General features: G+C 35.1%; 1 protein-coding gene across 1 annotated transcript in view; it reads left to right on the top strand.

The window, feature by feature from the left end:
* Positions 1-14,718, top strand: part of LOC148949495 (uncharacterized) — a 216,254-nt gene that overhangs the window by 75,194 nt on the left and 126,342 nt on the right. The window contains exon 3 of the mRNA XM_089093515.1: positions 7,553-7,705. Within this exon, the coding sequence (XP_088949641.1) occupies positions 7,553-7,705 (153 nt within the window). The remainder of the gene's footprint in view (positions 1-7,552; positions 7,706-14,718) is intronic.

Genomic DNA, 14,718 nt, shown 5'->3' with positions numbered 1-14,718 from the left:
AAAACTAAACCAGACTATATCCACTAAACCAGACTATACCCACCAAACCAGACTGTACCCACCAAACCAGATTATACCCAAATGTTGAAATTGCTATGGCGGTACGCAAATAACATAGAAATTGCTAGGGCGGTACGCAAAGTATAATCCCTTACAGGATGGAACATAAAGGCCCTAAAGTCTAATATTGATTACTACTCTAATCGAAATATTTGCTTTTAAAAAAAATTCCCTTGTCGATTCAAGACCTCAGTTTTTTTTTCAAAAAATTAGAAACAGTTTTCTTTTTACTCTAGTTGAGCTGGTATAATTTATTGTGACATCAGCGACAATTTTGAAAATGACCTTTATATATTTTCATGGAAAAAATTTATTCCATCCTTCACAAATTTCGATAAGCATTGGTCTTATTGCTTCTTTAATAAATGAAAAAAGAGGTACTTGTTAATTATACGGAACACACCCAAGAAGTAAATTTACATTAATCCTAATGAAATATGCCAAAATATTATGAAAATATAATACTTTAGTTTATATTTAATAACATAATTATATTATATTATAATAATATAATTTGGGCCGTATATTTGCACATTAGGGGGGTTTGGGGGTAAAGTAACCTTACCCCTACCACCCGAATGTGCAAATATATAGCCCAAGTTTTACAAGTCCAGTGCATTCTGTCACCTGTTATTTGTCTTCGTGGTTATGAAACTCATTTTCATGGATCGTACATTATCCTTAGCAAATTATTCTTAGCATACTTTCATCCCCAAACCTATCATCAGGGCCTGGGTTGGTCATATTAAATCTAAAGATATAGCTTTGGGACCTTTCAACTATGCTAAACAAAAGGGTTGTCTTAAACTTTCGATCGGACAGTTTTTGGGGAAAAAAGGGAGGTGAGAGGGAGTAATGCAAAGTTCAACTGTTTTGCACATAGGGGCTTGAAACCTCTACAGTAGGGCTCTCTGATGCACCAAATCTAGAGGTTTGATTTCAATTAAAATTCTTTAACTTTTAGTGGGTGTTTCCTCCCTCTTTCAGGCACATTTTCTCAGTTTCCTAGCCTTTTATGGGTAAAACGAAGCTTAATGAATAATATATATTTGGAGTCAACATAATAAACCGATCATATATCAATTGATATCAAAATTCCCTTTCTAGAGTTTCGGTTACTACTGTCACTCCATTCTTATAGTTCGTTACCACAAAATTCTTGATATGTTACCACATAAATAAAAAAACTTAAAGAATAGGACGTTAACTGTGCTTATTAGGTGTTTCAATTACAAATAAGAGAATTTGGAGAATTATTAGAATTTCGTTTAGATATTAGAAGTAAAGATTAAAACCACAAGACAATTCGCAGAGTAATTACTCCCCCCTTACCCCCCCCCCCTTACTCCCAACCGACTTAAATCATCATACTACAATCAATTTAATCTATCTAGTTTTATTACAAATCCAATTTTAAAAAGCACTAACTCCTATTTTCCTTTTCAATGATTTCTTTTTTTCATTTAGAAAATTATATTTAATGTATACCTAACCTTCTTATTTTTCAATGAATCCATTTCTGTTCTATTTGCAGATGAAGAGGGTGTATTCATATCCACCATTCACTCCACTTTCAAAGGTTTTAACAGAAGAAAATCTAATTTAGAACTGATAGATTATAGTTTTTTTATGATTAGAGATTGGTCGTAATTTGGTTGTTTATTTATAATTATTTATTTCCATTTTTTTTGTTTGTTTTGTTCGTTTGTTAAGTGTTTGTTTTGTTAAGTGTTTGTTATATATGTTGTCGCCCAGTATCAAGTGCTTTTGTCTTTCTTTGGGTAGCTACTTGGATTAATGTTATGTGTTATGTTATTTTGTTATAAACAGAATTAAGTTGAATAGGTTATACAGAAAAAAAATTCCAAAAATATCAAGACAAAAATTTTACCTGAGCAAATGTTGTGAAATTGGAAGTATAGAACATTTTTGGGATTTTGCAATTAATTAGGTTCTCATATTACCTTGATGATAACGCTCTGAGGTCTATATCTGATATCGACATATGGTGGGAAATCGGAAGTTAAAAAGGTGGTAAATTTGCATAAATGCTAATCAGGAACATATCAGGACTTGCGTTTTTTTATTGATGAGCTTCTTCTATGATTTGTTTGATTGAATCATGAATCGACGCGCTATATTTAGAAAAATCACTAGATTTAGGAAAAAATCACTAGTTTTAAAACAAAAATCACTATAAATAACTAGCTAGAAGAAAATCATTAGGCAACATAAAAAATCACTAGAAATAGTGATAGATCACTAGGGGCGGCAACCCTGACGAGAAGAGACCCGCGGGTACTAATTTGTCGTTCATATTAATTAGTATTTGATTAGATGTGCGAATCTGTAAGATGAGGAGAAAAAAAAACACATTGAGATATTTCCGGAAGAACCCTTATGGCACATGTAGGAGGTCTCTTTTTGGCTTGAATTATTTTCATGTTTCGTTGAAGGCCCTTTGAATCTATTTTTATTTTTACGAAACCATTAAAGGTGTTTGCGTTCAGATAAATTGTTCCGGCATATAACTCTATTCGGAGAATTTTATCAACGCTGGCAAAAGGTTAGCCTTTCTATTAGCATTCACCAAACTTCACTTCTCGAGTGTGTTTTATATAATAGACAAGTACCCCAACATAGTGTTCACAAGACTGGACAGGCAGAAGTCAACACTGCAAAACTCAACTTACGCAACCCACAAAAGATCACACCCACTTCCCGTGAAAAAAAAAGAACTCAGTAAAATTCAAAGAGGCAAAGAGTAAGGTGACAAATGATCATGACAGATCTATCAAGGCAGCACAGGAGGTATGGAAGCGGTATTTTCAGAAACAGCTTTGTAGATGCTATTTCAAAGGCCCTAAAATAATTTAATGACATCGACGACAATGCCTATGGCGTGGAAGAGAACGGCGATGATAATGACGGTACTGATGATTACGGTACGTTGAAAACAACAGCAATCTCGATGAAGAACGAGGACGGTAAAACTGACGAAGATGTTAACGATGGCATACATGACGATGGTATTGATGAAGACTACTACGGTAATATTGAAGGTCATTACGTTTGTTAGCCGTCCTAGCCGAGTGCTTAGCGCTCCGGACTTGAAATCCTGAGGTCAGGGGTTTGAGTCCTGGTGTCGCTGGTTATTCGGTTTAGAACGGGGGTCAATGGTGTGACCCTGTAAGCTCAGCCAGAGCCGACCTAGCTCTAATTGGGTACCTGGGGGAAACACGGGAAGCTTCGGATGGTTTGCGCCCAGCCACGCATTGCACTCCCGGCCGAAGGCATTGAATCAGGAGATCGGTACCTGCGCAACGCAGACTATTGGAAAACACACATCATTCACAAGTCTTTTTTATTGACAGGTGGGACCGAGGTGTGGCTCGAGCTGTGTGACAGCAACGGGAGAAAGATTCATAAGGTTCGAAATACAACAATTTTGTAGGGGCCTCAATTTTTTGGGGTTTTCTCCGAATTGTGTGGGCTCATCGTGGCTTGAAAAATCTGATTAGATACTGTCAAGGGAGGTATTGTCCAAAATATTTTCTAATATGAATACGAACTCGACCTTTTTTCTTCGGCGCCGTAAAAAGTGCAGTGCTGCCACACAGTACTGCCTTGTTTTTTTCTAAGTACTTGAAGCTAAGGGGCTGGGAGGAAACGGTTTTTGGTAGTTATTGAAATGGTGATTAATCTGGATATGCAAGGAAGACTCCAGTCCACTCATTCATCTTTATGCCAGATGTAGTACGGGTAAATATAATTGTAAGGACTGTTTCCAGGATGGGCTGGCAGGCCTGTTTAAATGCTCTGTAGATTGACCGTATTAAAAGAATTCTCGAAAGTATAGTTAGATACATGCCCATTTTCCACGAGATTTGTTCCTATTACAGTCAACGTAATGGGGTTGTTGACTAAGTCAAGAACGGTGTCTCCTGTGTTTTTCTTTTTCCGGCGTCGTCTTGTTGAACGAATTGTCGTAGAACCTTAGACGGATCATTCTATCGCAAACTAAAAGTTCTGGTAACCCTTTGAGGGCTGACATCGGTCGGATGGCTAAACAACGCCACTTGCTCGCTCCATCAACACCCCTATAGTCCAACAAAGTATTGAACCAAATTTCACGATTGTCATTGTAATAAGAATGGTCTAAAATTTCAAAAGCTTTCCCACGGGGATGACATAATTATCTAGTTTCAGAGTAAAGGGCCCAAAATTACGCAAATCGCCAATATAAAAGTCTATGTAGATATATTTTGATATATCTACATACAGATATATTTTCATCTAACATGGACATGTTATACTTTGTTAAAATCAGAATCATACAAGGTTTCCAATCTGCATGTTTGAGGGACCCAAAGAAAAATCCTTGAGACACTGTCCTTTCAACTCCCCTAATCACACTTCCTGTAACATCTTCCTGTTTCTCTCTTTGGTGTATACATATGTATAGTTTTGGTTGTTTTGAGTTTCAAATTTACTCTTCAATTTTCAAAGAAAAAAAAATTGTTTTTTTTTTTAAAGAAAATTATTTCTCGTTCAAAAAAACTGAGTCAAAAACCTAAAAAGTGTCGATTATTTTTGTATATTTATCTATAATACAGTAGATTCCAAGAAATACTCCACGCTACAAATATAAAAAATGATTCGGTAAAAGTGCACATACGAAAAGCAGAATGAATTTTATAGATCCAAGCTTAATAAACACCGCTTTATGTACAACAACGAATAAGTGTTTACAATCTATCAATTGAGAAATAGCCATAACTTGAAGCTCGAATGTGTCATAGTTTAAAATTGCAGAGCCGTCCGTCAGAACTTTTTGAGGACGATATTTTTGTGGGATATTTTCGGCCCGATATTTAAAAATGCGTTGCTAAGCATAAGTTTTAGGGTTTATCTGAGTTTGTTTTTTTGTAGCTGGATTTTCCTAATTAGTGGGCATATGTGATTTCTGAGCCGTATAAAAAAAGGAGACATCAGTGCTAGGCTACGCAAGCTAAATTTTTGATTGTGGGACGAAAACCCCTTTTTCGGGGTTTCATAAGATGGTGGGCAGCTATGCAGTACTGTATAACCGTTAATATTATTAACGGTTAGGGATATCGGACTGACTATCTTAGAATTTACGATCAATGGCATTCTTACCCTATTTGGACCAATACTGTTTTTTCGCGGCACAGAATGGTAGAAATCGACACTTCGTCGCGACATGATCTCTTTTGTTACTTAATAGGGCACATGAGCAGTCAGTTTTCGTTTCGGTTATCCCGATCCCAGTACTCTGTTGTCAGTAACTTGCGACAGCCGTAAATAAAATATATATATATATATATATATATATATATATATATATATATATATATATATATATATATATATATATATATATATATATATATATATATATATATATATATATATATATATATATATATATATATATATATATATATATATATATATATATATATATATATATATATATATATATATATATATATATATATATATATATATATATATATATATATATATATATATATATATATATATATATATATATATATATATATATATATATATATATATATATGTATATATATATATATATATATATATTTATGTATAAATATATATATATATATATATATATATATATATATATATATATATATATATATATATATATATGTATATATATATATATATATATGTGTGTGTGTGTGTGTGTGTGTGTGTGTGTGTGTGTGTGTGTGTGTGTGTGTGTGTGTGTGTGTGTGTGTGTGTGTGTGTGTGTGTGTGTGTGTGTGTGTGTGTGTGTGTGTGTGTGTGTGTGTGTGTGTGTGTGTGTGTGTGTGTGTGTGTGTGTGTGTTTTTGTGTGTGTTTGTGTGTGTGTGTCTTTGTGTGTTTGTTTTTTTTTTTTTTTTTTTTTTTTTTTGTTTTTTTGTTTTTTTGTTTTTTTTGTTGTGTGGGTGTGTGTGGGGGGGGGTGGAGGTGTTGGTGTTTTTTTATATATATATATATATATATATATATATATATATATATATATATATATATATATATATATATATATATATATATATATATATATATATATATATATATATATATATATATATATATATATATATATATATATATATATATATATATATATATATATATATATATATATATATATATATATATATATATATATATATATATATATATATATATATATATATATATATATATATATATATATATATATATATATATATATATATATATGGAAGTATTATAGAAACCAGGTCTTCTGATGCATGTGTTGCTATCGAAACTCCGTATTTTACCGTATCTACTTTTTATTCACAAGGTTTGCCCTTTATCTTCCGTTCATTATCATATAAAAGAATATGCTGAAATAAAATAAAAGTACAGACACGAAAAGAAGGAGACAACAACGGAGCCCACCCCATGCCAAGGGTACCATAACATAAGTACAAAGTACGCCCAAAATATTCTATTCATCAATCCTAATATCCATGAAAAAGTAATTTTCTAGATATAATTTTTCAACGAATCATGACTCTTTAAAGTTTGAGAATTTCCACTAAATTGAGTGTTTGCAACATGAGGGATGTGATATTTATATTGAAATCTAGCGTGTTTGATTTAATTGGGGGAAGGGACATTTCTTTGAACGGATGAGATGGACAGGAGAAAAGGGGGTCAGTATTTTTACTTGAATCATAGAAATAATTTGCTGAAGTCGGAACACCATAAAACTACCTTGCAGTGTGCCGGTCTTCTAGTTGTCTGAGGTGAAGTATATTCAGGAACAGATATAATGTTGATTAGGCGATGAACAAAAGCACTTAGAATTCTAACATTCTTATTCTGTATTGCCTGAAGGAGTTGTAGATGGGCAGGGAGACAGTCCCAAAATTGGGAAAACTGATTAAACAAATAGTAATTTTGGTAATAAAGTGACTTCATGAGTGCTTTATCGTAATCAGCCTTCTGAAAATAACCTTTGTATAAGCTCAGATTTATTACCATGAAGGCTCTGATATTGACATATACCAATAGAGTAGAGATCATATGTTGCTAAAGATGGCAATTCTACTTTTTGCAATGTGAAGCGGTTGGAACCGGTAGTGTATTCAACAATCAAAGTCATGATAATTACAAGAATGAGTATTCAAAGCTGCAATATAGTTCATACACCTCTCACCCAATCTTCCAAAAAAGTTTATAAAGATTCTAGCCATCATTTCTGTTCCATAAATAGAATCTGGCTCTGGTTGGAAGCTCTCTTTAACAAGTGAAAAGATGGCTTCTGGTGGGCACTTTGTTTCGTAGATCATCGTATATGCGACTTGCTACTTGTTACTTTGCGACTTGTTACTTTCTTCTACTCTTTAGAGGCCAGGAACTCCTTCAGAGGAGGGTAAGAGATTGGCCATACTAATTGTCTCGTAATTTTAGGGACGTGCTGAACCAGAGCTTGAAATATCTATAGAATTATTAAAGAAGGGCCATATCCTTGATTTACGTCTTCAGAGAAATTTATTGCCAGACACATTTGTTGAAATTTACCAGAATAATGGAACATTGGTGAAAAGGCAACCAAAAGAACAGGTAATACCACTAGATCCGATTGTTTATTTTTTTATGATCTCTGCTAATTTCTTTTGAAAGTGTTTATGTTTCCATGAGAAAACACAAAATTCCTTTCCCACATGTTTGTTATCTTAAGATATGTTGAGTGCATTTGGAGATGTTGTTAGGTACTTAAACTTTGTAATTTAGACTGAGTTTCATTATTTACGACTTCCATTGGCGTGAAGTATCTGATGCTTCATAAATATTGAATGGTTTTGTTGCATTGCGTTATAGGAATGCGTTTTATTTAAATTTAGCTTATTTGCAAGCCTTATGCTTACCAAGTGTCGGCCTCTTATCTGAAAATTTTAATATGTGGATCATCCTTGTTGGGATCTTTTTACAAAAATTAATAACTTTCTATGAATCAGTATCTATAAGATTCATCTACTTAATACAGGCATATATTCAGCAGGTGGCTCCTGTTCGTGGACCTCCAAAGTTTCGCGATCTTCCCCATATTTCCATTTACTGTGCCTAACATTTGAGCTACAATGCAATATTTAAATTTTTCAGGAGAAAAACTGCATAAACTTTACTAACATTAGTAAATATTAACCGATAATAAAACTATGCCAGTTAAAAACGAAAAGAAAATAATTAAAAAAAAAATTTTCGGAAAAGAAGTTTTTCATACTTCTTTCTTGCAAAGTGCTTTTTAAAATTAAGGAATAGAAAGGGCTGGATAGACAGGATTTTTCAAGTAAAAACGACTAAATTTTCCATATGTCTGTTGTTTACGACAGCTATTGAACTTGAATGTGAACTGTCAGTTTAATATACATTTACTGATATTTAGTAATCAAAATGTTAATATTATTTGATTTATTAAAGTTATGAAAGTAAAAACATTTATATTTTTTTCAGTAAGGTGCAAATTTTGTTCTGTCCTTTTTAAGGCATAGGGGATTTGAGCCCTACTCATGTTAATTTTTGCTCGTTTTGTGTTTGACTTGGTTATTTATTGTAATTTCTGTTCGTTTTGGTTTTCATTTATTTATCGATGCTGATTTGAGGTAGTTTCACGCTTGGTAGATTATTTTTTTTATTTTTTGCTCATTTTTGGTTTAATGGAGTTCTTTACTTTTCTTTGAGAAAGTTATTTTGTTGAAAAAGTTTTTTTAATTAATACTTACAAGAGGGGTTTAAACTCTTGCAACTGCTTGACGGCTTGACCAAGCAGAATATTTTTATCGAGCATCCAAGTGCTACGAATTTAAAATATTTGCCAAAAACATATATTGGAAATATTCTAAGATACTGAGAAAATTTCCCAAACGTCGGCCTAAAAAACTCTCAAAGTGAGTGTTAACCTAAACAGAAATCCTAGCTAGTATTGAACAAAAACTAAGGTTAAGATTAAAAAAAAACCAACAAATTTGCAACTGAAAGTAAAGAGCAGCATCAAAACTTAAAGCGAACAAAAATTGTTCTCTATATGTGAGAGGCTATGCCTTCCTCAATCCTCGCTCTTTACGCTAAAGTCTTAAAGTCCTTAAAAACGCATGACATTCGAATTCAACGGTTCTTGTGTTTGAGCAGTCTTTCTTAAATAATTGCGACAAAAAGAAAAAAGTTTAGCGTATAGAGCGATGGTTGAGGAAGGAGCAGCCACCCCCTAATATACGAATAATTTCTGTTCGTTTTAGGTTTTAATGTTGCTCCTTACTTTCAGTTGAAAAAAACTCGTTTTATAATTTAATTTCTGACAGTTTTTAAGAACATACCAGGATATCTGCTCCCCCCAGTGTGGAATTTTCCCTGAGAAATTCCCTCGTGGAACTTTGGCTCCCCACGAAAAGCTCTCCCTATGGAAAATATCCCTTAGAAAATTTCCGTATATTACCCAATAACAAATATTATATGTGGACAATGTCCAAATTGCTTAACTTACAGCCCTTTCCCCACGGACTATAAGGGGTCATTTTATCCCTAAGGGCATAGTCATTGGACCTTTTAACTATGGTGAATCAAATGGCTATCTCAATATTTTGATCAGATGGCTAGTTGCCCTGCAATATTTTTGGCCACTTAAAAACTGGCACTAGAACTTTTGATTATCGTTCAAATGAGTCTCCCAATCCTCTAGGATCACTGGTTCAATTCAATCATCTCTGAGAAACAACAAATAAATACGCATCCGTGATCTTTCTTCTGGCAAAAAAAAGCAAAATTCCTATTTTTTGTATATAGGAGCTTGAAACCTCTGCAGTACGGTTCTCTTATATGCTAAATCTTTTGATGTGATTTTCATTAAAATCGCTGTATTTTTTTTTTTTTGGGGGGGGGTCTCCCCTTTTTGAAAATTGGGCAACTTTTGTCAGGCTGGTAACTTTGGTAACATTAAACTCATACCGGGACTCCTCCCCTTTCCTCTCCCACATAGGTCACATCAGATTTAGGTCCCCATAAGGCTTAACTAGGAAATTGGCTTTTACTTCCCACTACTTTTGGATGAATTCTGAGCCCTTTTTCTGGTAGATGTTCTGATGCCATGAATCTAGGGATCCCTTCCTCCTGTAGGGTATGAGTGTTTCTTGGATCCGCGATTACCTTACTGGAAGAACGCAAAGAGTCATAATAGGCAGTAACGCCTTCTCACCAATACAGGTTGAAAGTGGAGCTTCTCAGGGAGCTACTTAGGTCCTGTAGATCATGCTTTTTGCCAAAGAAACAAACAATGTTATCATATAACACCCTAACGATGGGTTAAACCAACGCGAATAAACCGTACCAGATTCTCAATCATAGGCAGCGCAATCGCGCTGCCTATGTAAAGTAAAGAATGATGTTAGCACAATGTATTTTTTTTTTTGTTTTTTTTCCATACCAGGGCACTTCGTATCGAAGGAGTTGTCGTAGAAACTTCGAAAAGGGCTAATTCGATTCAAAATTGGATTGGCTTGTGCCCTTTTTAATAGTCGAAAGTGAGTGGAAGACAACTAACACCCCTTCCTTGCCCACCATTTCCCCAAACACATCCAATAAAAATTTTGAGATAGCCATTTTGTTCAGCGTAGTTGATTTCCAAATAGAAAATATGTTTTTGAGGAGGACACTCCTCCATAACCCTCTGGGCAAGGGTTTTAAGTCATGCCCTGGGGGCATATAAGACCGATGTTGACACAATTTATTATTTATTATTTTTTTCCTTTAGACCAGGGCACTTCGTATCGAAGAAGTTGTCGTAGAAACTTCGAAAAGGGCTCATTCAATTGGAAATTGGAGTGGCTTGTGCCCTTTTTAATAGTCGAAAGTCATTTAAAGGCAACTAACACCCCTTCCACGCCCACCATTTCATCAAACTCATCTAATCAAAATCGCTATTTTGTTCCACGCTATTTAAAGTTCTGGAAGTTTTACCTTGGGACAGGACATTCCCCCCACAGTCTTCAGTGAAAGGGTTATAAGTTATGCCCTGGGGGCATATAACGTTCTTATTGAAATCCATGTCGTAGAAACTTAAAAAGGCCTCATTCAATTGGAAATTTAAAGGGCTAGTGCCCTTTTTAATAGTCGAACGTGATTTGAGGGCACCTAACCCCCCTCTCACGCCCACCTTTTCCCCAAACACATACAATAAAATTTTTTGGATAGCCAAGTTGTTAAACGGAATGCAAAGTTTTGGAAATTAGGTCTTTAAGGATGACAACCCCTCCCCCCACAGTTCTCATAGTAAGGGGCCTCAGTTACGCCCTGGTGGCATATAAGGTTTTTATAGAAAGCGATTTTGTAGAAACTTCAAAAGGGTCTCATTCAATTGGAAATTGAAAGGGCTAGTGCCCTTTTTAATAGTCGAAAGTGATTGAAGGGTAACTAAACCCCCTCTCAGGCCCACCATTCTCCCAAACACATCCAATCAAAATTTTGAGATATTCATTTTGGTCAACGTAGTTGAAAGTTCTCGAAGTTAAGTCTTTTAGGATGATAACCCCCTCAGAGCCCTCAGTGTAAGGGTTGTAAGTTATACCCTGGGGGCATATAAGGTTTATATATAAAGCTGTTGTAGAAATTTCAAAAAGGGGTCATTTGATTGGAAATTGAAATTGCCTTTTTTAATAGTCGAAAGTGAGTGGAGAGTAATTAAACCCAGCCCTGAGGGCAAGGGGTGTAAGTTATGTCCTGGGAGCATATAATGTTTTTATTGAAAGTGTTGTCGTAGAAACTTCAAAAGGGCTCATTTGATTGTAAATTGAAAAGGCTAGTGCCTTTTTTAATTGTTGAAAGTGATTGGAGAGTTACTTACGCCCCTCTCACGCCCACCATTTCCCCAAACACATCCAATCAAAATTTTGAGATATCCATTTTGTTTAACGTAGTTGAAAGTTCTAGAAATTAGGTCTTAGAGGATGACAATCGGGCTCATTCGATTGGAAATCTAACGGCCTAGTGCCCTTTTTAATAGTCGAAAGTGATTGGAAGGCTTGATATTTTTATAGACAGCGCAATCGCGCTGCCATAATAAAGAATGATGTTGGTTCAAAATTTTGAGATAGCCATTTTGTTCAGCGTAGTTGATTTCCAGATAGAAAATATGTTTTTGAGGAGGCTACTCCCCCACAACACCCAGGTAAATTGAAAGGGCTAGTGCCTTTTTTAATAGTTGAAAGTGATTGGAGAGTTACTAACGTCCCTCTCACGCCCACCATTTCCCCAAACACATCCAATCAAAATTTTGAGATAGCCATTTTGTTTAACGTAGTTGAAAGTTCTAGAAATTAGGTCTTAGAGGATGACAATCGGGCTCATTCGATTGGAAATCTAACGGCCTAGTGCCCTTTTTAATAGTCGAAAGTGATTGGAAGGCTTGATATTTTTATAGGCAGCGCAATCGCGCTGCCATAATAAAGAACGATGTTGGCACAATTATTATTATTATTATTATTTTTTCCATACCAGGGCACTTCGTATCAAGATTCAAGATTCAACAACTTTACTAAAAATGATTCATGCCGGCTTGACGACCGGTTACAAATAAAGCACATATATACTTGAAAAACGCAACCAGTACACATTTACTAAATTATAAAACTAACCAAATCATCACTGAAATAAACACTAATAAAGAACGATAAAAAAAGGGAAATAATAATAATTACTGAATAATAAATTATGAAAAAAAATAACAAAAAAAAATAATGTAATAAAACGAATATATTAATAACAGAACAAAAAACAAAATTACTTAATTTGTCCTTTCTCGTCTTCCAGCCCCACACTCACCAACCGCCCGCAAGGAGATGCTTCTTTAATTTCGAAAAGGATGCTTCTTTAATTTAACTTAGAAATTTCGAAAAGGGGTCAACAGGTGGAAATTGGAGTGCCTTTTGCCCTTTTTAATAGTCGAAAGTGATTGGAAGGCAACTAACACCCCTTCCACACCCACCATCCACCAACCAAACACATTAAATCAAAATTTTGAGAGAGCCATTTTGTTCAGCGTAGTTGATTTCCAGATATAAAATATGTTTTTGAGGAGGCTACTCCCCCACAACACCCAGGGCCAGGGTTTTAAGTTATGCCCTTGGGGCATATAAGAACGATGTTGGCACAATGTATTATTTATTATTTTTTTCCTTTAGACCAGGGCATTTCATATCGAAGAAGTTGTCGTAAAAACTTCGAAAACGGCTAATTCAATTGGAAATTGGAGTGCCTTGTGCCCTTTTTAATAGTCGAAAGTGGTTGGAAGGCAACTGACACCCCTTACACGCCCACTTTTTCCCGAAACATATACAATCAAAATTTGAGATAGCCATTTTGTTCAGCGTAGTTGATTTCCAGAGAGAAATTATGTTTTTGAGGAGGACACTCCCCCACAGCCCCCAGGGCAGGGGTTGTAAGTTATGGCCTGGGGGCATATAAGGTTTTTATAGAAAGGGTTGTCACAGAAACTTCAAAAAGGGCTCATTCGATTGGAAATTCAAAGGGCTAGTGCCGTTTTTAATAGTCTAGAGTGAGTAAAGGGCAACTATTACCCCTCTCACGTCCACCTTTTCCCCAAACACATCCAATCAAAATACTAAGATAGTTATTTTGTTCAACATAGTTGAAAAGTCCGGGAATTTGGTTTTAGAGAGTGGTAACCCCCCACAGTCCTCAAGACAGCGTTTGTAAGTTATGCCCTGGGGGCATATAAGGTTTTTATAGAACGTTTTATGGTAGAAACTTCAAAAGGGCTCATTTTATTGGAAATTGAAAGGGCTTATGCCTTTTTTAATAGTCGAATATGATTGGAGAGCGACTGAAGCCCTTCTCACGCCCACCATTTTCCCAAACACATCAATCAAAAGTTTGAGATGGCTATTTTGTTTAACGTAGTTGAAAGTTCTGGAAATCAGGTAACGATTACAACCACGCTAACCGCCCTTAGTATAAGGGTTGTAATTTATGCCCTAGGTGTATATAAGGTGTTTATAGAAAGCGTTGTCGTAGAAACTCAAAAAGGGCTTATTCGATTGGAGATCAAAAGGCCTAGAGCCCTTTTTAATAGTCGAAAGATATTGGAAGGCTTGACATTTTTATAGTAAAGATCGATGTGCGCATAATGTATTATTTTTTGTTGTTGTTATTGTATAGACCAGGGCACTTCGTATCGAAGGAGTTGTCGTAGGAACTTCGAAAAGGGCTCATTCGATTGAAAATAGGAAGGGCTGATGACCTTTTTAATAGTCGAAAGTGATTGGAGGGCAACGAATCCCCCTCCCATGCCCACCCTGCCATTTGTCCATAATGTTTAAAAACTAAATGCTGCCTTAAGATTAAATCAAAATGCACTGTGTTCATGCTAATACTCAATGAGACATCTCAGCAGTATCCCAAGAACGACTGAGGGTATTATGTTCAAACTTTCGGGGCTACTTCTGCTCTTAAAATTTAACCAGATCAAAATAGCGTAGGTGTATCTAAGCTATCAAAGAAAGTAAATAGATTTTTTTGCGAATGGTCTCAAGTTTTCCATCTCAGGTCAACTAGAGGAGGCATGAAAC

The sequence above is a fragment of the Artemia sp. Qi Xiang Cuo genome, chromosome 8 (assembly GCF_049724085.1).
Source record: "Artemia sp. Qi Xiang Cuo chromosome 8, ASM4972408v1, whole genome shotgun sequence".
Classification (NCBI taxonomy): Eukaryota; Metazoa; Arthropoda; class Branchiopoda; order Anostraca; family Artemiidae; genus Artemia; species Artemia sp. Qi Xiang Cuo.
Note: the sequence above shows the minus strand (reverse complement) of the source record. Positions and strands in the feature narration are given on the sequence as shown.